General features: G+C 41.3%; 1 protein-coding gene across 1 annotated transcript; it reads left to right on the top strand.

The window, feature by feature from the left end:
* The first annotated feature begins 935 nt into the window (after positions 1 to 935).
* PDIA4 (protein disulfide isomerase family A member 4) lies at positions 936 to 23,243 on the top strand. The gene is made up of 10 exons (XM_030551442.1): positions 936 to 1,264; positions 11,164 to 11,341; positions 14,553 to 14,758; positions 15,614 to 15,752; positions 16,591 to 16,796; positions 18,031 to 18,189; positions 20,064 to 20,215; positions 20,793 to 20,949; positions 21,039 to 21,272; positions 22,020 to 23,243. Exons 1-10 carry the CDS (start codon positions 1,171 to 1,173, stop codon positions 22,433 to 22,435), a joined length of 1,941 nt encoding a protein of 646 aa, XP_030407302.1. The 5' UTR covers positions 936 to 1,170; the 3' UTR covers positions 22,436 to 23,243.
* Positions 23,244 to 24,660: the final 1,417 nt, after the last annotated feature.

Below are 24,660 nucleotides of genomic sequence, written 5' to 3'. Positions count from 1 at the left end.
TGGTGCTCTCTATAATTCTGAAAAGTTTGGGAAGGGGGAGTTAAGACACTCCAGATACAGCTCTAAGGCCTCATTCTCTCTAATCTCCCACAGTTGTTTTAGGTCATACTAGTAACTGAAGTTTGGTTTGAACATTTGCAGATGAGTCAGCTGTACGTGGAGAAGCATAATCCCTCCTTTGTAGCATATGCTCCCTTCCCCACTAACTTTCTGAAGTAAACTGAAGTGAGTGAAAGTCACACCATCTGTGTATTTTACTTTTTACAAAAAAATATGTAGTCAGATTGGAGCCTGCATGAGTGTAAAGATAACAGAGGATATCAAGTCAACAAAAAAGGGTTCTCCTCTTAAGGCTCTAACCTCTTCGCCCCTGCGTGAGGCATTCGGGGTAGGGGGAGCGATTGAAAGCAAACGCTAGCGACAGAAAGCAGAAACTTTACAATAGCAAGTGCCGTAACAGATTAAGGTGCAGACCACAGCCGAAAAGCAGAGCTAATCGGTGGGCTTTAGCTTCAGGCACCAGGGTTTTCCAGCTGCTTGTGGTTCCTCCCTCCCCTGCGTGTGACGGGCGAAGATTGTGTTGCGTGTTTCAGAGTCAAGCGCCCTCCAAGCCTGGGCCTGCCCCCGCCCCTAGCAGCTCGTGCCTGGGGACGCAGCTCCCCTGCCTCCAAGCCGCCTCGTTACACTGCAGCAGCCAGGCGCTCACCCCGTGCCCCCCTCGAGAGCCCGCCGCGCCGCGCCCAGCCCCGCTCCCCAAGATCCACGTGTTGCTCCCTCACAGACTACTCGAATTCAGCAAGCGCCTGCCCTCGCCCCGCCCCCCTTATTGCCTCGCGCTCTGACCTACCCACCAATCCCAACGCGAGAAGTGGCCACTCTGCGCAGCAAGCCACGCCCCTTCCTCCTCCACCTCCCGCCCCCTCCTCTTCTTTGTCCTCTGCCCTCCTTCCCACCCCTTCTGCTTCAGGGCTGGGGCCGCTGAAACTAGTGGCAGCTGGTGATTGGTGGTCGCCGAGGCAGCCAATCGGAGAGAGGCACCTCAGAGCAGGCGTAGTGTGGGCCCAGCCCCCTAAGAGGAAGAGAAAGAAGAGGGGAAAGGAAAAGGAGAGACGCAAAGCAAGTCAGGTGGTGGAAGGTGCAATTTTTAGGGCATTGCTAGTACACGCAAGGATGAATGTCAGTAAAGTCTGCCTGTTAGTGCTCCTGCTGGGGCTGGCTCAGCTTGCTATATTAGCAAGGTGCCAAGGAGAAGAACAAGGTGGAGGTGAGTGTGTGATGAGTTCTGCTGCAGCAGTGGATGAGAGCTGGTTTGTCTCAGGCCTGAAAAGGGAATGGGCTTGTGTTCGAATGTCCTGGACTGTAACATTTAAGGGAGGAGGGGTTGGTAAAGGGATAACTACTAAATCTGCTGTACCCTGGGAAGGTACTGTTAGAGATGTTTGAGATCTCTTGTTGAGTTAGGAATAGATTAAAGCTAGTGGAGGGGGAGGGAAGCAAGGGCTGGTCGGTAAGCAATTAAAAGAATTAGAGGCGGTGTGGAAAAGTAAAATGTTAAGTAATGTTAAAAAATGCAGGAAAAAATAATGAGAAAATAAGCGTAGTTAGAGGATCATAGGGGTTAAAGTATAAAGAAGCCAAAATCTCTGGAAATAGGAGGTGGCAGTTGTAATCCTAAAGCCCTGAGGTTAAATGGGGAAAATGCTTGCCAGAGTCTCTAAAGACTATTGATCTGCAAATTAGATAAAATTGCCACATCCCTTACAATATTTATGCAACTCATTGATTGCGTTTGATCAACTGGCTTGTGTCCTATTCTTATTTGCATTGCAGAAATCTAAAGACTGACTCTTCTCTTTTTGTGTAAATATTTTATGCTTTGTTTATGCTGTCCTTGTAGATATGTATTCTGTAACTCATTGCCTTGGGTCACTCACACTGAAAGCGAAAACTCAGTTATAAGGTTAGAAATTCCAAGGGAGAAATTAATCTCAATGCAGAGGATCAGCATGAGGCCTATGCATTTACTAAAGGGCCAATCCCACAATTGAATGTATATGGGTGCACTGCACATTGATTTTAATTGCAGTACAAGGGGTGTGTCTGTGCAGAGTAAGTTATAGGCTCAAGGCCTCAGAACTTTGAGGGATAACATCTTAGGTGAGTACTATGTGATAGGGTGAATTTCATTTCTAAGACCTATTCTAGCAAACCTGTTTGTAAATAAAGCCTGTTTGTAGGATTGTGTCCTGAGGGAGTGATGCAAAGTAAACATGGTTTAAAAATTAGACAAGTTATTTCATAACTTCTATATCTTTAATCTTATTTTGGCAGAGAAAAAATATATTTTTCAATCTTTTTATGTTAATATAACTAGAACTAACTATTGCACTTGACCTTCTGAAGGAACTAAATGGCCTGGAAAACAACTCCATATTGAAATGTTAACATAACGTTAACTAGATAATGCCACGAAATAACTGTTCTTATATTTGAAGAATTTCTCGCTTCTTAATATGTAACTGCTACTTAAATTAATGTTGTTTGTGATTAAATTGTACTCTTCTAAACACGCACATTTATTTTCCAAAGGTGAACTTGAAATGAGTCTAAACCTCTAATCAATAAGAAGTGATAGTGGTTAGCCTAATGGAACTTATCTAAAAATTATTACCTTCCAAATTAAGAAACTACCATTGTAAAAGAGAGAGCTTTTATAGGAGGTAGGAAAGAATTAACTTCATGACGTGTGGAATAATCTCTGGGGGTCTTTTCCCCCCTAAACTTTTTCTTGAGTGAAATAATGACAGACTTCAAAGCCTACTTTGATTTAATAAAAATTCATCACAATTTGCTAACTCTGCTGATTGCTTTCTTCAATATTTCTTTTGCTTTCTTCAATATATCTTCAATATTGCTTTCTTCAATATTTCTTTAATATTCTTATGGGGCTTTTACTAGGCTATGAAAATTAGTACTTTGACTTGCAGCTCATTCTTCTTGTCTCCTGCTGCAAAGTACAAAATGAAGCACTAGCATCCTCAGTACTCACTGTCTCCTTTCACATTAAAAATAACAAGTGTTTCAAAATTAAAAGGAACACAGAATACTGAGGATATCTACAACCTCTATATTCTGACTGGGCTCTTCAAATAATCTGTTGTAATTTTGTTTTGTTGAATCTTAAGTAGCTGTGTCATCCATGCATATTTCCTCACTTCCAAAATTAGATGAAACAAAGCTGCTTTGCATTAGAAATAATTTATAGTCTAGATTGGACTGAGGACATGATATAAAATGGTGTTTCAGTTTTTTAGAAACCTTATTCACACACAAATGAAAACAATAATCTTCTTGTTTGTCCTCTAAAATGTTAGACACTCTATGTAGTTTTATGGGAGCAGAGATTCTGAGATAATCAGTTGGCTCCCAATCCTGCAGATAGTTGCTCAGATGAATAGTCCCATTGAAAGTAATGGTGTGTAGAATTATTCACCTGCATAAGCATTTACAAGATTAGGGCCATGAGGGAAACACAACAATTAAGGTTCTCTAGCTTTGCTATATGAGGATCAGGAGAACTTTACTAGGGAGGGTATATTCTGCTCTCTATGTTTTACTACTTATTTTGAAAAACAATCAGGAGACACCTTTACTCTTTCTTAGGAAGCTTCTTTAGTATGACACTGTCCATGCTGCTTGGCTGCTCACCTGAACACTTCCTGTGGTCAGCTTTCAGAATACAGTTGTCCTAGAGTTTATTTCCCTATTACCTGCAGAGTATTTGCTCAAACATCTCAGAATTATATACTGGTCCCATTGAAGTTAGTGGGAGCTTTGTCATTGTCTTCAATGGGCCAGAATTTTGCCCTCTATCTGCAGATGACTGGTGTACGGAGTACAGTACCACACTGCCAATATCAAAGACTTTTATATGTAAACTGGAGGTTTATTTTCCTCTGATATGCATTAGTTTAATAGTAATCCATTACATACCCATAATACCCTTCATCTGTGGACCACAAGGTATTTTACAGATGTTACTTATCTCACGGGGGTTTTGTGAGAATTAATTAAGGGGTATATTTTCAAGCCACTACTTTCACCACTGAAATGCGGACACGTGTCTGGGGATACAGGAGTTACTTAGTGTTACTCTGCATTAACTAAGTTTGTATAGGAAATGAAGAAGAAGAATTTAAAAATTTATTTAAAGTAAATGTTTGAAATGAAATATACACAGGTTGAGGGAAGGTACTGTACATCTGGGGTCAGGCTTGGGTTCTGGGGGGGTTACAGATACCGTTTGCAAGGATGAAAAGATACATACATATCGCATAACCAGCATAGACCCAGATTGAGGTGTAAGGGTTTTTAAAGTGTCAGTGAATAAATGGGCTCGGGTTCACCACCCATGGAATGAATAAGGAGTCCAAGTCAGTATCGGTGGAGCAGATAGGTACGTGGGTGGTGGGGTGCGTCCCTTGGTCCCTCAGGGAGGGAAGTGGGTTATTTCCCTGGTCGGCTGTCTCAATTACTCAGTGTGGTATTGGCGATGTCCGGTGATGTGTTCGGTATAAATGTCTCTGGGCCACCTGATGGTGTCGGACACCATGAGCTGTCTCATGAGCTGGGTGTAGCGTCGACCAACCCCACATGCTCTCAGAACTGGCTCGTTGCTGGAGTCCCATGAGCCCAGGGCTCCCATGATCAGGGCGTGTACCTGGACTTCATAGCCCTGGGCTCTCAAGGTCTCAGCCAACGAGGCATACTTCGACTCCTTCCGTGCTCGGGCGTCGTGGAAAGCAGGGGACCGGTTTTCAAAAGGCACCGTGACATCTACCAGGAAGACCTTCTTCTTCTCTTTGTCCATCACGACAATTTCGGGTCACAGTCGGCTGTCTGTCCCAGGAATGGCGGAGTCGACTGTGATCTTCCCCAGGGACGGTGGGATGGCTTTCACTAGTCGGTTCTGGATGGTGTTGTGGTGGTGCCACCAGGCTCCGGAGTGCTGCTTGCATCCACACAGGACGTGCGGCAGGGTCTCGTTCACGTAGCCGCAGTTCCTGCAGTGCTTGTCCCGGCTGTCATGGCGGATGGCTCCGTTGAGGGGAATGCAGTTGAGTTGGGCCCTGTGGATGAACTGTCAGTCGGCGAACCTGGTGAAGCTGCCCCCGGGGAGGAAGTGATTACTGGCGTCCCACTTGCTGGACACCTTGAACACCTTGCCCTGGTCCGGCTTCTGCTTGAGGTTCTCGACGTACTGGTAGCAGATGGCGTCTTTCAGGGATCTTTCTAGCATAGAATACTAAATATAGTTTAAGTTGCAGGGGGACCAGAGGGGTAGTTTGACTATGACATTTCCTGCTGGGAGCTTCAGCTTGGACACCTGGGTTAATATTCTTACTGGTGGATTTATCAGGCTCAATCTTGTGACCACGTGTCTGGGAGTGATAGCCACCATGTCCTTTCTAAGTTGTTAAATGGGAAGGTGGTAACAGGTGGATCCTGGTATGGAAGAGGGAACACAGGTACAGAAAAGATTGTGAATGACTGACATTAAAAGTGCCATAGACTCTGTAGTGATTACAAGTTATCAGGTCCTTGATTTTTGCATCACATTAGAAGAACATGTAGCATGAGCATCTAACCAATAAGAACTAGAACAGATATAATTTAGATAATGTTTTCACCCCTCTGGCCAGAAGCTAAATTTTTGTCAGGGATATATTTAGTAAAAGTCAGGGACAGGTCACAGGCAATAAACAAGAATTCACAGCAGCTTGTGACCCGTCCCTGACTTTTACTAAATATATCCCTGACAAAAGGGGTAGGTGGATTCAGCACCCACTGCTGTTGGGGCTCCTGGGTCCCTCATCAATGCGGTACATGGGAGCTCCAGGATCCCACTGCCCCTGGGTCTGGGCTGATGTGGGGTCCCCTCATTCCAGACATCTGGTAGCTGCAGAGTCCCCCAGCCACCTGCTGGTCTGGGCAGCTGCGTGGGGTCCACCTGTGACAGCTAGGAGCTGTGAGGTTGGGGCTGGCTGGGAGTTCCAGCCCCAGGGCAGAAAATGTCCTGGAGGTTGGCTTCCGAGACCTCTGTGACATAATCGTAGCCTTAATTATAACTAAGAGAGAATCCTCCTCAGGTGAATAAGTTTCTGGGAGATATTTTGTCTTTGTTCTAACATTGAGTGTCCTTCCCTCATTTCCTATGCATATGCATATTTATTTTGGAGCAGGGCCCAAGCTCCAAAGTTCAGATTTGAATCCAAGACTGAACTGCCTCAGAGTTCAATGGAGTCTGGTTCAGATTCAGGACCTTAGACATGGAACCAGCTGTGAAATTTGCATCTAGATCCAAAAATCATTAGTATTTGGATCCAGGGGTTTGGTGTGGGACCAAATGTAACTTAAAAAAAAAAAAACTGAATAGCCCTACTGCTGATAAATGCTCCTTAATGATAAATATGCAGACATTATCTATGTGATCCACCACAGTTATGCGAACTTCCAGCCAAAAATATGCACGAAGGTCATTCAGATGCACCCAAAGCTTGGGATGAATGTTCTGGTATGTTTCTTAAGACCTGTGGCAGGGTTGAAGTATCAAGTTTATTTTTTTTAAATTCCATCCTCTGTGTGCTCAGTTCCCACTGAAGTGATCAGAAGTTACCTTCTCATAAATATGGGTAGAGTTTAACCCTCAATAATGACTTGATGAATTTGCTGGTCACTTGGTGTGACTGCTTGTGTGAGGTTTTATTTTTAAACAAAATTTGTTGTTTTAACTGCCTCATCAATTTCTTTTGCAGGAAGCTTAAAGAAAAACATAAACTTAAATTTTATTATAGCTATTTCTCTTTTTCCTTCCACACAGACCTCTGTCTTTATATGCAAATATTTATTTGCTACTTCTGCAATTTCAGCTGTAGTCACTCAATAGGCTAGCCTCATTCTGTAACAGTCAGGGCACCTGACTCTTAAAAATGTAAATCTCTAACTTAGTTTCATCTGCTGGGCTGTGTGTGTCGGGGTTGTTTTTGCATCACATCTTTAGCAGGCCTTTACCTTCAAGTCTGCTATCAGTTTCAGAAGGATGACACTCAATTCACTCTTAAGAAGCAATGACACTAGTGAAACTAGCAGCAAAAGTAGATAAACTCTACTACCAATGAATTATAAGTCTACTCTTGAAAGTGCAAGAGGTGGATTGATTTGAATCAGGGATTTCTTTTTAATCAACGTTTTCTTTTGTACTTCAGTTATTTTATAAAGAAAAGTGCATTCTTATTGTTTTGGTATAACCATTAAAAATGTTTTTTACAACTAAATAGAGCCTTTACACTAGATTTAGCACATCTTCTTGCTACCTAGGAGGGTACACTAACTTAAGCAACTATATAACTTAATATTTTCAGATTCCTAATTGTACATTTTAGTACACCTCTACCCCAATATAACGCTGTCTCAGGAGCCAAGAAATCTTACCACATTATAGGTAAAACCATGTTATATCAAACTTGCTTTGATCTGCCGGAGTGTGCAGCCCCCGCCCTCCCGAGCGCTACTTTACCACATTATATTCAAATTCATGTTATATCGGGTTGCGTTATATTGGGGTAGAGATGTATGTTAGAAGAGGGTGAATGATATATTGCTTATTTACTGAGTAATTAACTTTATCTTGATTTGTGTCCAGCTGCAGTAAGATGGCAACTAGAATTTAAACACACAACAGCATATAAAATTTATTTTTATTAAACAAAACATTAAACATTTTGAATACATAAAATTCTCTTATCAAAACATGTTTCACATTTACAACTAAATGATTTATTAAACTGAGAAGTTAACTCTAGTCAGTGAATTAAATTGACTGTTTCAGGTCAGCCTGGTAAAATTTTCAGATATGCCCTTGCCTAAGTCTCCTAAGTTACATAGGCTGCTCTATTGTGCCAAATTTATAAAGCTGACCTCAAAAGTTAAATGTTTGTCCCCGATTCTTTCTTTATATAGAAAAGCAGCCTTGAACTCAAAGTTTTTGATAGAAGCTCATGGGTTCAGCATATTTATTTTTATTTACATATTTTAAGAGACCTAATTGGTTTAGACCTTAACATATTTAAAACGAAATCTGAATTTAATACAAAACAGGTTTATTTTTAAAAAAAAAAGTATTCTAATTTAAATAGCAAAATCAAAAGAAAATCTGATTGGGGGAGCACCATTATTTTTTATTCACCCGGAATATGATGCCTTTTTGTGTTTCTGACAGTGAAGAAAAAGAGGCAAGGGAATGAAGTAGTGTAATATTACTGTCAGCAGTGTAGAATGATCTGTGGCATCTATCAAGGAGTACTTATGTAGAAAGCTATGAAGCGTTTTAAGGATACTGAGGTAATTACAGAAACTGCAGTAAAATTAGACCTCCATTTAATAAACTAGTAGTACTAGGCCTGGACTCTTTATATTCTTACTCATGCAAAGCTTCCATGTTCTTGTGAGTTCATTTTGTGCAGGCAATATTAATTCGACATTGAACTCTGAATGCTTGACTTTGCAACCTATAGGGTGATGGATGGGTATAAGTAAGCAATGGTACGCAGAGGAGTCTGGTGGTTAGTGACAAGGCTTGGTGTCCTCAACTGACTTCCCATTTCTATCACAGAATTTCATTGTGACCTGAAAATCCAGTCTTGAGTGACTTGCTTCAAAAATGATGAACAACCTCAACACCCGTGCAGACCTGTGTTTTTTTGTTTGTTTTTTTAAACTTGTTACTTGCAGCTTCTGTTCACAAGTTTACTGGAAACTTGGGTGCTAAGCAGCTCTGAAAATCCAATTCTTTGCACCTCTTTGTTTCCCTATCTATAAAATGGATATAGTAAGACTTTCTAACTCTCAAGAATGCTTTGAGTATTTTTTCATGTTTAAGTGTTTTGGGATCTGTGTGGGGAAATGCTTTAGAAATACAAAGTAATAACATGTTTTTCAAGTGCGTTGACCAATTTTAAATCAGTGTTTGCAGTTGCCACTTGAGAGCAGGTGAAACAGTAGTCGGTGTTGATTAAAGAAACTTAATCTGCATCCAGATGTTTGTTCCTCTAAGATAGATAACCTCTGCAAGCCTTCTGGCTCCCGCAAGCACTCATTTCATCAGAAGCTATGGTATCAGATGCTTTTAATTAACATTCAGCTTTAGAGGGTAACACACATCCACCTGAAATACAAACTGCTGTGGGGCTAAGGGGGAGGTAAAAACAGGATAAACTTACTGAGCGATGCCACTCTCCCTGCAGTAAAACTTACCTCCTATGGCCCTAGAAGCTACTGCTCTCTGGTCCAGTTATGCTTTCAGTTACACTGTTGAAAATCCAAGTAATTCATTTGCCATCAGTGGACTTACATAACTGAGAAAAGAACGTAGTCCATTATTCCACTCCCTTGCCCATTAGCCATCATGTGTTTCTTTAATCCTGGGTGCACAAACTCTAGTTGCAGCCAGAACATTTTCTTAGCTGGGAATCCTGCCCGGAACAGATAAGTTTGGCTAGGTACCTAGATGGTTTCTTGTCTTATTACATGCTGATCTGTTTGTTGACAAGCTGACTGGACATTCACCACTACATGGGTGAGGAAATTAATAATCTTTTTAATAATGTGGGCTCTGCAGTGGCAATACTTTTTCCTGCCATTAATAAGAGCTTTGGCTTTGTTAGTGCTTGTTCTATTAAATTAACTCTCTGAAAGTTCTTCAGTAAGGTTTACTTTTTCTTGAATGATATGAGTGTTATCTGATGCTGGTGTGGTTTGATCCCTCAAATGGCTTCTTCACGAGACGGGACATCTTTAATTCCAAACCAACAATGAACGTGGCAGTGGAAATAACCTACACAAACCAAAGCTAGGACAACCTTCACCCAGGATTGAATGGCTGCTTGCTTCTCTCCTCCACTCCCCCAATATCTGTAGATTTGAGGGCTATTTAGTAAGTTCTATGGCCTGAATCATGGTTGCGTCCTAAAACAAAATAGTTAAACAAGGGGGAAATGCTTCAGATACATTCACTCTTAAAACAGCACTCTGAATAAACACTGAATTGATGAAAGCTGTAATGTTTTAGCTGGTATATTGCCCATTTATCCTGAAGTTGGCAACAGCATAATCAGCAGGTCAAATTATACTTAGTGTAAATCCAAACAAGCGCCTTAATTTCAGGTTATATCCAGAGTGGTGATCTGAGTTAGTCTCTTGCTCTCTTCCATCATTGAATTACCTGACAGTTTTTAACAAGGCCAAAATCAAAGCTCTTTGTTTGTTCAGATTTGCCTACATTATCACACGGAATTTTACTATATCTAGCACATTTATGGGGACCCCACATGGACTCGGGTTTGCACTAGAGGATCCCAATGCAGGAGCAAGGCCATGATGGGTGCAACACATAGGAAGTCTTTGAAACCATTGTATCTAGATAAAATTTCCAAAGTGGTGGATTTGGGGAGGTTTTTTTTGTTTTTGTTTTTTTTAATGTAATGAAAATCTTGTTGTGGATTGAACAATCTCCTGAACTGAGAACGAGAAAGTGAAACTGACTAATATAATTTCAGTGAGCAAATGCAAGAATAAAATCAGCATTTCCCATACTTTGTGGGAAAAATTAAATGAAAACAATTTCACACTCACCCACCATAACCTCACCATGTGGTATTAAAGACTTAGATCCTAATTTATATGTCTTCCATGCCTCTCCCTACCTGGCTATTTCTTTGTGTTTCTCTCTTCCCTCTGCCCCACCCATCCCCAAGGAGGCATGCCCCACACTTCAGGAAATGCTGATGTAAATATTCATAATGTACTTGCTTTTCTCTTTTTATTCGCTTTGAGCAGCAGAACAGTTGTGTTGATATTTCAGGTGTCATCCTCATTGACATCTGAATTAGCATCCATTGAAATGTATAGGACACCGCTTCAGAGCTATTGTTTCAGGCTCTCTGAAAACTCTGGCAATCATAGCTGCATCAGTTACACTCTCTGATCATATTCTGAAGAGGGTTTTATTTACTTTTTAAAAAATACGATTTTTAACCTAACAGTGTTGCTTTATCACTAAACTTGAAACAACCTAACCTGTATTGGTTTTTCCCCCCACTTTTCTAGAATCTATTACAAAAGAGGATGCTGACGACGATGATGACGACGACGATGAAGATGAAGATGATGAGGATGATGATTCTGAAGTTAAAGAAGAAAATGGTGTTTTAGTTCTGAATGATGCAAATTTCGATACCTTTACTGCAGACAAAGACACCGTCCTGTTGGAGTTCTATGCACCATGGTAGGTTTGAAACTTGCAGAATTTTAATATCCCTTCTATCCCGAATGGATATGAATATGGGGTTCGAGCCTCCATTAAATACTTTCCTCAGGAGTCAGTCAAATTTATTTTAGTTTACATATTTCAGCTGGGTTTGTGAGATCCACTTAAGGCTTTCATGGACAGATCTGCCACTTGCAGCTTAATAACATGAAAATCTACATAAATAAAATCACAGATCTGGATTGTGCCAGTTAGAGCCTAGAATAAGGTGTGACGTAGAACGGCATGATTGCAGGGGTAGCACTGGGAGGCATTCTACCCCTGGGAGATAGAACTCTTCCCCAGCCTGCTCTAGGAGTATGCCTGGAGCTGCACCTGTGTATGAACTGCAGCCTGTTCCTTCTGACTGCTGGTCACACCGTAGGTAGACCCATGGCTCTATCCTCTTGGGGCACTGTGTATCCCTGGGGGAGTAGAAACAGAGCTGTTCTGACCACAGACATTGCAATTGTGCCTGGCTCTTATGTAGGTCATGTGGGAAGGTAAGGAAGGAGAAGGCCCCTTGCATCCTTCCCACTGCACAGCTAGGTAAGGTCCAGGCAGAATTCAGCCCAGCGTCAGAAAATGGCTAGAGATTCTGGGCCTGTTTCTCAGTTACCCCCTTAATGCATCAGGAGTTGGGACTGAATTGGCAGGCAAAGGCAGCTTCAAATTATCTTTGTATATAGTTGTCTATATGCCAAAGACATGCAGGGGTTCCCCACTGTAAGTAGGTCCAGTTGGCTTTGCTTCCCTTGGTTCTCCGTGGCCCTGAGAAGCAGAAAGTAGCCATAATACAGTGTACTCTGGCCAGCCTTTGATCATCCCCCTCCATTGGGGGCTGGGAACAGAGCTAAGACATGCCCTTTACACCAGTGCTGCTCTGGTTGGGGAGCTCCCTGTTCAAGGGTATTGTCATGAGGCTATTTCTGCCTGCTTTAAGGCCACTTGACATTGGTGGAACAGTGTAATAGGGTTATGGTATAATTGAAAATTGGCCCACATAAGGTTGGCATTTTTAACAGCATTTTGCTGTACATCTCAGTAGTCCAGTTCTACGAATACTCAATTTGCATTGATGTCACTCTGGTGCACTCAGAGGAGTTATCCTGGATTTATATTGATACAACTGGAAACAGAATTTAGGCCAATATATTTAATCTAGTGCATTTTACACCACGAACACTAATATACTAAAGAAAAGGAAAACATAGGAACAGAAACAGTTCGCAAGATGCTGAGTCAGCCTGGCTGCAGGAACCTTTTGCGTTGCCTGACTCTGTGATTTTATTTTTTTAAACTGTAATTTAACAGTGTATTAACATAAAAGCAGCCAAGGAAATTAAATGCAAAACACTTTTTTTTGAGTGAGAAAGATGGTCTCTGCTTAGTTTTAACGTTGAAAATTTGGTCCCAATTAGCATTTAGATGAACCCATCTAGCTTTTTATATTGGCTTCTATCATGTAATATCTGAATAGAATCAGGAAGGGATGAGTTCCCACCCTTTTAGCTGTAATTTGCCTGCAATTTTTTTTTGTAGGGCATAGTTACGTATGTGATGGTCATATCTTTGTAATGGAAAACATTGAAACACTTTTTTTTTCTTTTAACTTTTTTCACCTGGCCTTGATGCTAAACAAAACTGATTGAAGATAGTGTTTTCCCTATGGAAATAAGACACTCTCTGTCATGCAGGCTGTCCCAGCAGCCCCAGCCCCTGTATGGATTTCTAGGATGGCCAGACAGAGAGGATGTGCAATGATGTCATAGGTGGATGGGACTCTATTAGGCAACTCTTATTTCTTCTTAGCTGATGATTGAACATGCTCCATAGTGGTCCCCCATGCACGTATGCTCACACAGTTGTCTTTATTTCCCTCCCACAATCATTACTTATGGCTTTAGCAAAAGACTTCAGTGGGGGTCCGGATTTCACCCAAAGTCTTTAATGATGGTTACATCTATGCCAGGGTTCACAGTTCTGTTCTGCTGTAGCCTTATTCAAATAGCGGTTATGGTTTTTACAGTGGAGTGGTTTGGAGGTCGACAGGAGGAGTTGGTTGCCTTTTAACTCAAAAATAGCTGAATGGATCTTAAACTTTCTGAAATTCCTCTTCAGGCGTGGACAACTTCAAATCAAAGCATAAATGTTTCTTGATATTAAAAACAGAGGTTATAATAGAAACTAGGGGTGAAGGTCAGAGCCTCGAACTTCTATGTAGATAGCACTTCTTAATAATCTTACCATTCAAAAGTACTTTACAGTATCAGTTAAATAATGTTAATGTAGTTACTGGGTGGGCAAGTACAGCAATAATTTTGGACTCCAAGATAGGAGTGAGACCTGTCATACTAGATCAGACCGTTGATTCAACTAATGCTCACCACCCTTTCTGCTCTCGCTTCAGACAAGAGCTGTCCACTGACAACCTGATCACCGAACTTGACTGTTGCATTCTCTCTTCTGGTGGACCCACACATGCACAGCAGTTTAAAAATTATTTCCTGTATTGACTGTGTTTTTGTGTGTTGTGTGGTTTTTCCCCTGTCTCGGCTGCAACATTCTAAAACCACTTTGTGCAATATAGTTCATTTTTTTGTCTCCTTATCCTGCTTCACCTGAAAAAATGTCACCTTTTATGCACAAGCAACAGTTTGGATTTGCAACTCATGGAGTGGCCTGATCCCTTCCCATCTCACCAAGAGGCAACTCTCACTTCTCTTCCTTACCTCATTCCAACCCATTCATAAGTGACCCTACAGATCATAAGGATAAGCCCTATCAAGATTCCTAGATTATGATCGGGTTAAAGAACTTGACATGAGTAAAATGCTGATGGGAAATTTTAGGGATTTAGTCCTCTGGCTGGTGTTAATGGAAATCTTACATCTATACTGTGTGCTATTATAAATATATACGTAGCGAAAGAGGGAGAGAGCTTTCCTTTTTCCATAGTGAGGAAGGGCAGTATCCTGAGTTTAACTATCTTATGGTAACCGATGTGACTGTAAGAACTGGAGAGATTATGTATAGCAGGGGCAAATGTTACTAAAACAATACAGTTGGACACTCTTATCTATTCTGATCTGAAATCATAGCAAGAAAAATATCACACTAATTCTGAGGTCCTCTGTGGAAATGCAGAGTAGCAAAATATACCTCCAAGTTCATGTCTCTGATTTTACAGGTGTGGGCACTGCAAGCAGTTTGCTCCAGAATATGAAAAGATAGCCAAAACTCTGAAGGAAAATGATCCTCCCATTCCAGTTGCCAAAATAGATGCTACTGCAGCCACTGCTGTGGCAGGTCGTTTTGATGTTAGCGGCTACCCAACCATCAAAATTCTGAAGAAGGGGCAGGCAGTTGATTATGATGGATCCCGAACAGAAGATGGTAAGCAGTGCTCTCTATGAGTTCAGTGTAATGAAGCGAATGGAAGGGTGAAGTAACATCTTACAACTTAAGTGGAGCTTTTTAAATGTGCTGATCCATTTGTACGGTCTGTTCCTGAGTGCACAACACCTTCATTTCAGTTAAAGAGGAATGTTAAGGCCAAGATTATTTGTATGTATGTATTTATTTATTTATTTATTTTTAGGGCCTTTAGAACAGCTTCATGTTACGGTATGACTTCACCAGATAATGGGTGTCACTGATACCCAATGGAGTCTCGCTCACCCGCACCAATTTACTAATGTACAGCAGTTTGGCTGTTAAAATGGTGCTCTTTCATGCTCCGAGTGAGGCCAGCTAACAGTAGTATCAGTATTGGTATATTGGCAATGGCTGTGAAGGTGCTACTTATTTGACACTTAAGGAGATGTTATGTACTTCAGTCCAGACTGGGAGAAAAGCTCGCTGTTCCAGAGCTGTCATTCCAAAATGTTCAATAAGAAAAGGAGACATTGAAATAACTTGTTGCAATGTCCTGTATTTGCATTCTGTAAATCTAGAGGAGCATGAATTGAAATACTGACTTCTTGTTTATTGTTTGCATTTCTGTGGTGTCCATTAACAAGGAGTAAGGCACAAAAGGAGCCCAAACAAGTAAGGGTATAGCTGGTATTAGAATTCAGGAGTTCCTTGGTCCTAGCCATCTGCTCAATCCAAGACAATACTCAAGTCACTCATGTCTCAAATTCTTGGTGATCTCAAATCTTCTTCATAGACTGACGCTACAGCACTAGGAAAGATACAGGTGTCATGGATATGCAGCATTATGAACTTGTGTATTCAATTGTCTTTCAGCAATTGTGGCTAAAGTTAAAGAGGTTTCTGATCCAAATTGGACCCCTCCTCCAGAAGCTACACTGGTGTTGACCCAAGATAACTTTGATGAAGTAGTGAATGATGCTGACATAATGCTGGTGGAGTTCTATGCCCCGTGGTAAGACAAAATGCAAATTTGTCCTCTTTCGTAGATGTGGCATGGTTATGAAACTGGAAGGAAGGGGCAGCTAGGGGCCCCCACCTGTTGAATTTAGTTTTCCTATAAACCTATCCCTTCTTAAAATGGCTTGCTTGCTTGACTGCATCCTTAGAAAGGTATTCTGTTTTGAATGAGTTGTGTATTTAAAAGGGAATTCTCTTTATACTGTGTTACGCAGGGTTTTTGCAACCCAGTGCCAAGTCTCCCCGTACAACTGAACTTGATAGTTTAAAGAGCTCTTCCTCATGAAAGGGGGTGGGGAGGTAGCATTGGAGATATTTGCATAGTGTTTGGTAACACTATAACATGATGCATTTCTGGCTTTTATCACCCCGTTACTCCAGTCTTGAGCATCTGTTGAGGAAAAAGTTAGCTGCTATTTGTTGTGGCTTTGGTGTTTTGTGTTTGGTTTTTTCCCTCGTCACAGGCTATGACAAAATCATTGGTCACTTTAAACTCAAAACTTAATCCATTGCTGAGATGTAGTTCTCAGCAGGTGAAAAGCTAGAAGAGTAACTCTCTGTTGCAACTTATCCTCCCTGAGATATTCCATGTTTTAATAGGCTAAGGGCATGTCATGATGTGGTTGGAACCAAGTCAGGTACAGCCTTCATTAAGAAAGCACCTCTCTTCAGAGTCACTAAGGGGGGGAAAATTAAGAATGTAACATCCCTACTTATTTTCCATTCTGGAAATGTGAATTTCCCCATTTGACACGCCTAGAAGGTAAGAAGCACATACTAGGTATTGTTACCCTTAAAATATCGTGCACCGCCCCCCTTTTTTTTTCCTTTAGGTGTGGACATTGCAAAAAGCTCGCTCCAGAGTATGAGAGAGCTGCCCAGGAGCTCAGCAAACGCACCCCCCCAATTCCTCTAGCTAAAGTGGATGCCATTGCTGAAACAGATCTCGCAAAGAAGTTTGACGTCTCTGGCTATCCAACTCTGAAAATCTTCCGCAAGGGCAAGCCTTTTGACTACAATGGCCCACGAGAAAAATATGGTAATGGGTCTTACTATTTTGAGTTAGAATTGCGGGGGCTGGGGAGGAGGGAAGGATGAACCACAAACATTTTGAAAAAATCTTGTGTAAATTCTGCTGTTTGGTGTAGCTGGAGTGATAGGGCATGGAAAACTGCATTCTCTCCTTTGCTTAGGTTAACAGGATTAACTGAATCTCTCAGAACCCTCGATTTATCACTAGGGCCCTACCAAATTCACGGCCATGAAAAACGCACCAGGGACCATGAAATCTGACCTCTCCCTGTGAAATTTGTTCTTTTCTGTGCTTTTACCCTATACTAAACAGACTTCATGGTGGAGACCAGCGTTTTCTCAAATTGGGGGTCCTGACCCAAAAGGGAGTTGCGAGGGGGGGCGGTCATCACAAGGTTATTTTAAGAGGTTCGTGGTATTGCCACTCTTACTTCGGAGTGGCTGGAGAGTGGCGGCTGTTGGCCGGGTGCCCAGCTCTGAAGGCAGCACTCCACCAACAGCAGCGCAGAAGTAAGGGTAGTAGTACCACAACCCCCCCCACAATAACCTTGTGACCTTCCCCTCTCCCTCCCCCCCCCCCCACTCCTTTGTAGGTCAGGATCCCTACAATTACAACACTCTGAAATTTCAGATTTGAAATAGCTGAAATCATGAAATTTATGATTTTTAAAATCTCATGACCGTGAAGTAGACCAAAATGGACCATGAATTTGGTAGGGCCCTACTTATAGCACCTTTTCATATGGGAGACAACTCAAACTAGTTTACAAAAACAAGAAGTTATATATAGATGACACAGCACTGCCAGTATGGGCAGCCATTCCACTACACAGAGATGTCTCACTTAAGAACAGCACTCACTGTCAGCACTTAACCAGGTTAAAACCCAAGAGGAATTAAAATCGGCATTTTCAGCTGGTCTCTTGTGTTTTGGATGCTCAATTTCAAATAAATGGGGCTTGGATTTTCAGAAGAGCCAAGTTATTGCAACATCAATTGAATTTGGTAGAAATAGCAGTTGCTCAGCTCTTCTGAAAAGCAGTCTTAAATTGAACACCTGAAATTAGAGGACCTAAATCTTGATCATTCAGCGTTGTTTGTTGTTGCAGTACATCTGTTTAGAAAGCTTGATCTCCAACTGAAATGTGGTTTTTGCAAGACTGAAATTGCTTCAGAGGCACAATACCTGAACCTTGCTTTCAAGTAAATCTTCTGAGTAACTTTTTTCGTTTTTGTCCCAGGTATTGTTGACTACATGATTGACCAGGCTGGTCCTCCATCCAAACAGATTCAGGCTACCAAACAGGTACAAGAATTTCTGAAGGATGGTGATGATGTCATAATCATTGGCATCTTTAATGGAGAGATGGACAAAGCCTATCAGCTGTATCAAGATGCTGGTAAATTATATTTTTCAAATACTAAGCTAAAGGCATTTCTGTGTTCTCCCATGGACTGCCTAGTGGGAGTGTTCACCTATTTCTGCTCTGAGTTTAATTTTTATTTTAGCTTTTTAGTTTATCTTTAATCCTTAGGAAACTGGCAAACACTCAGGTAGAGGTCCTCTGAGGACTAGCTATTTCGTAATACTTAGGGACAACTGTGGGGTGCGTTACGCCAGGGAAAGAGGGAGGATTTCTGTCTGCTGGTAGCTGACGTACTCTAAGACTCTTGAGAGAGACCAATCCTGACCTCTCCGCTCCCCTGCCTGCCCTCCTGACGTCTGCTGCCTCCCTCCTGACTGTTCCAGATGACACTTGCCTCATACTTCCTTGAGTAGGGAGCCAGTGGGAAGATGCCGGCTGTATGGCTGCAATAGGAAGTCAGGCCAGGTGTGGGAGAAGAACTGATACAGAACCAGCAGGATGAGTGTGTGGAAAGGCAATGCTGGTAGCTGAGAGGCAGTTAATGAGTTGGGGTGTATGAGCACCGGGTGGGGGCGGTGGGGCGCAGAGGAAGCTCAAGGTCGTGGGCTCAAAGGGCGCAGAGTGGTGGGAAGGGCCTTATTTTCCTCAGGGGAGAGAGAAGAAGCTTGAAGAATAGGGGTTCTACCTTGGTGGCTGGGAGTGAAGAGGAAGGGGGAAGTATTGAGGATGGGTGCACTTCTCTCCAGTCCCTCCATGCAGATCATTGACAATCCAGTTACTCCTATTCAGTGCTCTGGGAGGAGTGCAGTATTTAAATATACAAGAGGCTAAGCATTTCTGCCTCCCTCCCTTTGGTGGAGAAGGCTGGACACAGATCATTAGAACCAGTCAATGCCCCTCTTAGCATCCACCTGAGGAGGATAGAGAGCAGCAAGGCATGCCCTTTTTCCTCTCCTCATGGCAAAGTATATTTGTTAGCTCTTGCTGTTCTGATCACCAGCATGGCAGTACAGCGTCACAATTAATCTGGCCATTCCAATACAGCAAACGGTTGCACTGTCTCTCATTTGGGAGAGAGCCAGAAACATTACTTTGAAAGGTGCCTATTCCAAAATATTAAAATAAATATTATAAAGCTGCTATTTGAATTTGCTCAGGGTTTTGGAATACTAGAATAAATTTCAGGGGAGATTTCAGGTGAAGTGCAGTCCAAGTTACATGCTGAATTTGTCTGCAGAGTCTCACCTGTGGCTGGAAATATAATACCTGAGGCAGTATAAAGTTCTAGAAGTTTAGTCTCTAAGATGCTACTACTTTCCAAATCTTGGGGCAAGGGGAGATTTTCTGTAAACTAGAGTTAAAGGATTTTAATCTTAGGCTATGTCTACACTGCCCTGAAGTTTGGATTATGGGGGGGGGGGATGGAGGGCGGGGTACCAAAAAAGGCTGTGTTGTAACTCTGTGGATGCTCATGGACTTTAAGGTCAGAAGGGACCATCGTGATAATCTAGTCTGACCTCCTGCGCATTACAGCCCACAGAACCTCACCTGCCCACTCCTGTAACAGGGTCCTAATCTCTGGTTGAGTTACTGAAGTCCTTTAAGCCATTGTTTAAAGACTTCCAAGTTACAGAGAATTCACCATTTTACACTAGTTTTAGTTTAAACCTGCAGTGGGCATGACCTAAAAGATTCCTAATCTGCATTAATGTAATCCTGTTTGAAGAGGATTAAATTAATGCAAACTAGGAGCCTCTAAATTCATGTCTGTAGCATCCACATGGGGGAGTTACAGTGCAGCACTTTGGTACACACCATAGTCCAAATTGCAAGGCTGTGTCAACAAGCCCTCAGGTGCAGTAGCTTTTAGTTGCTAATTATTTTTTCCCCTCACCTTAATTTCTCAGCTAATGGCCTAAGAGAAGATTACAAGTTTCACCACACCTTCAGCAATGAGATCGCAAAATTCTTGAAAGTGACTCCTGGAAAACTGGTGGTCATGCAACCTGAAAAATTTCAGTCAAAACATGAGCCCAAAATGAATGTTTTGGATCTTAAAGTGAGTAGTTTTCTAGGCTATTAGGGAAAATGAAGTCTGCTTGCTTGATTACATGTATGAAGACCCTTTTCATTCATACACATGAGCAGTTCATATCCTCCAACTGGAATTTAATAGTCCAGTTAATTTAGATATTTCCTTAAGATTATAAGGGCCTGATCCAAGCCCCCAATGGGAATCGTTCCATGGACTTCAGTGGCCTTTGGATCAGACCCTAACTGTTACTTTGGTTTGGTTTTAGTTACATTGGGACTGATTTGTCCTCACTCTGGTTTTATGCTGGTATAACTCCATTGACCTCAATGGAGTTACTCCTATTACTTACACAAGTGAGAATGGAATCAGCTTTTTTTGCCTCCTAAAATAACATGAAATCACTTTAATTGTGCCTTTTCCAAGTCCAAAGGCTTCATGAGACCACACCGAAGGCATAACCTACTTCTCCTGTTCAAGGACGTCAGAGACTTATTGTGCATGTTTTATATACAAAATACGTCTGTATTATAATAGATATATACAACTTGAAATTTTATTCATTTATTTAAGCTAAGTGCAGCACTCTTTTTATTTTAAACAGGATTCTACTGATGGGTCTGAAATAAAGGATCACGTGGCAAAACATGCTTTGCCACTAGTTGGTCATCGCAAGACCTCCAATGATGCTAAGAGATATGCTAAGCGTCCTCTCGTGGTTGTCTACTATACTGTAGACTTTAGTTTTGATTATCGTGTTGGTGAGTTTAACTCTTGTGAGCGTCCCCCAAAATAATTGTCTTTGGAGAAGAGAGAAATTGCTAATCCTATTGTGTTCTGATGATTTCAGCTACCCAGTACTGGAGAAGCAAAGTCTTAGAGGTGGCCAAAGACTTCCCTGAATATACTTTTGCCATTTCTGATGAGGAAGATTATTCTTCTGAAATAAAGGATCTGGGGCTGATTGACAGTGGGGAAGATATTAACGCTGCAATCCTTGATGAAGGTGGCAAGAAATATGCCATGGAACCAGAGGAGTTTGACTCTGATGTGCTCAGGGAATTCATTTTGGCATTCAAAAAAGGTAAAAACCCCAAAACACAGGGTTGGTGATCGGTGGGGGTGGCAAAGGGACTGTGTGCACATGGAGGCAGGTTGTGGTTTTGGGGTTTTTTGTTTTGGTGGTGGTTGGGTGTTTTTGTCCTGGTTCTTCCCCACCACACCCCTCCTCCTGGATCTGTTTCTGAAACAGAACTTTGTGTTAGACAGGTGATAGCTATCTCTTGCCCCTTTCTTGCATTTGTATCTTGGTTAACTGTGTGTTGCTCACAGTGGCACCTAGACAATTCTAGCTATGTACTAACACACTGTGTGTGTCTGTCAGTCACTTGAAAGGATTGGTAAGCCTCAAATTTTCTTATACTTGCTCATGAAATATGTATGTTCAAATGACAGCAGTCCTTTATACTAGCAATGACTATGAATAATGAACCAGTATGTGTCTATTATTATGGTGATGGACACCAATATAAGAAAAGAAAAGATTTTCATCAAAGAAATGGATTTCACCGTCCATATTCCACCAGCTTGTTGTATTAAAAATTAAGTAGCTAACCCAGGTTTCAAACAGAGGGTAAGTTTATTCAGCTGGTGAAGCATACGTCTTCCCTTATTTGAACTGGTGCAACTACACTCCTTGCTGGCCAGCAATGGTTGAAAATCAGGATTTATCCTCAGAATATTAAAGCCTATCTCTAGGGGAGACTTAATTCAGTCTAATGGTGGCATCTTTTTTGTTGACTTCACTTTCTGTTTTGTTTTGTTTTTCTAGGAAAACTGAAACCTATTGTGAAATCCCAGCCAGTACCAAAAAATAACAAAGGGCCTGTGAAGATTGTGGTTGGTAAAACATTTGACACCATAGTAATGGATGCAAAGACTGATGTCCTAATAGAGTTCTATGCTCCCTGGTGTGGACACTGCAAGCAACTGGAACCTGTATACACTGAGCTGGCTAAAAAATATAAGAATCAGAAAAACCTAGTCATTGCCAAGATGGATGCTACTGCCAATGACGTGACAAATGATCACTACAAAGTGGAAGGATTTCCCACCATCTATTTTGCTCCCAGCAACAACAAAAAGCATCCTATTAAATTTGAAGGCGGGAATAGAGACTTAGAGCATTTGAGTAAATTTATAGAGGAACATGCAACAAAACTAACCAGGACAAAAGAAGAGCTTTAGATGAGCTGAGGGGGAGAAAGAATTGTTTGTACGTTGTAGGGAAAGCAAGTTACTCACAAAAATTGTTGGGGGAACAATTCAGCAGTTTAAGCAAAGGGGATTCTTGAGCAGAAAAAATATTGCAGTATCTGATTTTTGTATTACAAAAAAAATCATACTGGACACTGAACTTCTGTCTGACATGAATGTCTTTAGACTAGTTATAATTTTGATCTTTGGAGGAAAAATACAGTCTTTATTTTTCGTGACTACCTTTTGAGCTTGATTTTTTTTTTTTTTTTTTTTTTTTTTTATTACAGTGCAGTTTGTTTTCGGTATTTTTTAACTCTCTCTAAGATTTATAAAAAAAAACAAACATCTGCCAGACTGGCTTGTATCTGCCTCTTCATGTTCGTTTGGGTTTTTTAAGTTCTTTGTCTATTTGAATTTGAACAGTTGTGTTTCATGTGACTATATCACTTCCTGTCTTTGAGGATGAGAAGAGAATTTTAAAATGGAGACAACTGTCTTATCAAGATCAGATGCAAAGAACAAAGGTGCTAACTTGACATGCTTCTACACCTGTCCGCTTTTGCTTTATGCATGTCATTTTAGATTACACTTCTGTTCCCTACAAAAACACGAAGATGTATCTGTTTATCAGTGGCTTTGCCCCTCCCCACCCTTTCACTCCTTTATTCCCAGGGACTGTATTGAATATACTCTTAAAAAGTGAAGTAGGAGTATATGATGACATATGTTGCTTAATACTGTAATGCAGTCTAGAGAGAGGCTTTAATATTCTGAGAATAAACCCTGATTTCAACCACTGGTGGCCAGCAAGGAGTGTAGTTGCACCATTTCAGGCAGGGGAAGATGTGATCTTTACCAGCTGAAAAAACTTACTCTCTGTTTGAAACCTCAGCTAGCTAGCTAGCTAGCTAATTTTTAATACAACAAGCTAGTGGAATATGGACTGTGAAATCCATTTCCTTGACAAAATCTTCTCCTTTCTTATATTGATGTTCACCATCATAATAATAGACACATACTGGTGGCTTTCAGCATTATGGGCTTCATTTCTTTTGGCAAAGGCTTAGGGGCTTTTGTTCATAGTGGTCTTTTAAAGAAAATGGACAGATTCCCATTATTTAACAATGTACTGTTATGCATCTACCTGCAGTGGGTTGCCACAGAACTAACTGCAGCTGCTGTGGACTGTTTTTCAGGTATTCTGTCCTAAAATTCTTGAAAGTGCTCCTCAACTTTGCATAGGCAGCTTTAGGTATGTGTCCTTTTTTTTTTTTTTTTTTTTTTTTTTTTTCCCCAAAGTACTCAACATTCTTTGGAAAAACCAGGCTGCAGGTGTCTAATGTTAAACCATCCAAAATTATTTTTAAAAAACAAAACTGAAAAGTCTGGCCTGAATAATTTTTAGAAGGTGGCTTTTCTGGGAATATCACAGAGCTAAAGGGGGGTGGGGGGAGGGATGTTGAAGCTCAGAAAGTATTTCTGTACTAGTGATCCTTCTCCTTATTTGTGGTTCAAATGTTTGGGTGCCATGTAGACTCTTAAAAATCGATATAATCCACCCAGAAGGAAGACCAGAGTTTAGTTAATGATTGTTCAAAGGTTGGGCTGTAAAGAAAAATGGTGGAAAGAGGGGGCTGGCAATAGAGTCTGACAGGGGCCTTTTGGATTGCTTACTTGAAACAAAGCTGCCAAAATCTCAGGTTTAATAGTTTTCCTAAATGATACTGATGAAAGCCAATTAAGGGACAATTTCCCCTTGTAATTTGGAACAAAGAAGTTTTCTGTTGTGTAATTTCTGACTCTCTTGTATGCTGTTTCCAGTGCCAGACCCCGTACTTGACTGTTTTGGAGGGTTTTATCCTTTGTTAGATTGGAGGAAGGATTGTGAAAACCCCGGATTGTAATGTGCTTGAAACAAGTGACTTTTATAGGAAGTTGGTTTTAAAAATAAAATCTCTAGGAGCACTGTACCGCCTCTCTTCTCAGAGGTTTAATATTGCAGCGTGCTCCATTTGAGGTATTTCCACGGAGAAAACTCTCAGTATCATGCTGTTTACAGGCACATCTCAGACCCTAACAATGTTGTTCTCTACCCTGGACTATAATGACCCTTATACCCCCTAACTTTTCCTTTATAACTTGTTTGTTAATTCTCCACAATGTCTAAAAGAAGACTTAAATTCTGCGGTAACATGCAGAATCATGGTCCTATC

The sequence above is a fragment of the Gopherus evgoodei genome, chromosome 2 (assembly GCF_007399415.2).
Source record: "Gopherus evgoodei ecotype Sinaloan lineage chromosome 2, rGopEvg1_v1.p, whole genome shotgun sequence".
Lineage (NCBI taxonomy): Eukaryota > Metazoa > Chordata > Testudines > Testudinidae > Gopherus > Gopherus evgoodei.
Note: the sequence above shows the minus strand (reverse complement) of the source record. Positions and strands in the feature narration are given on the sequence as shown.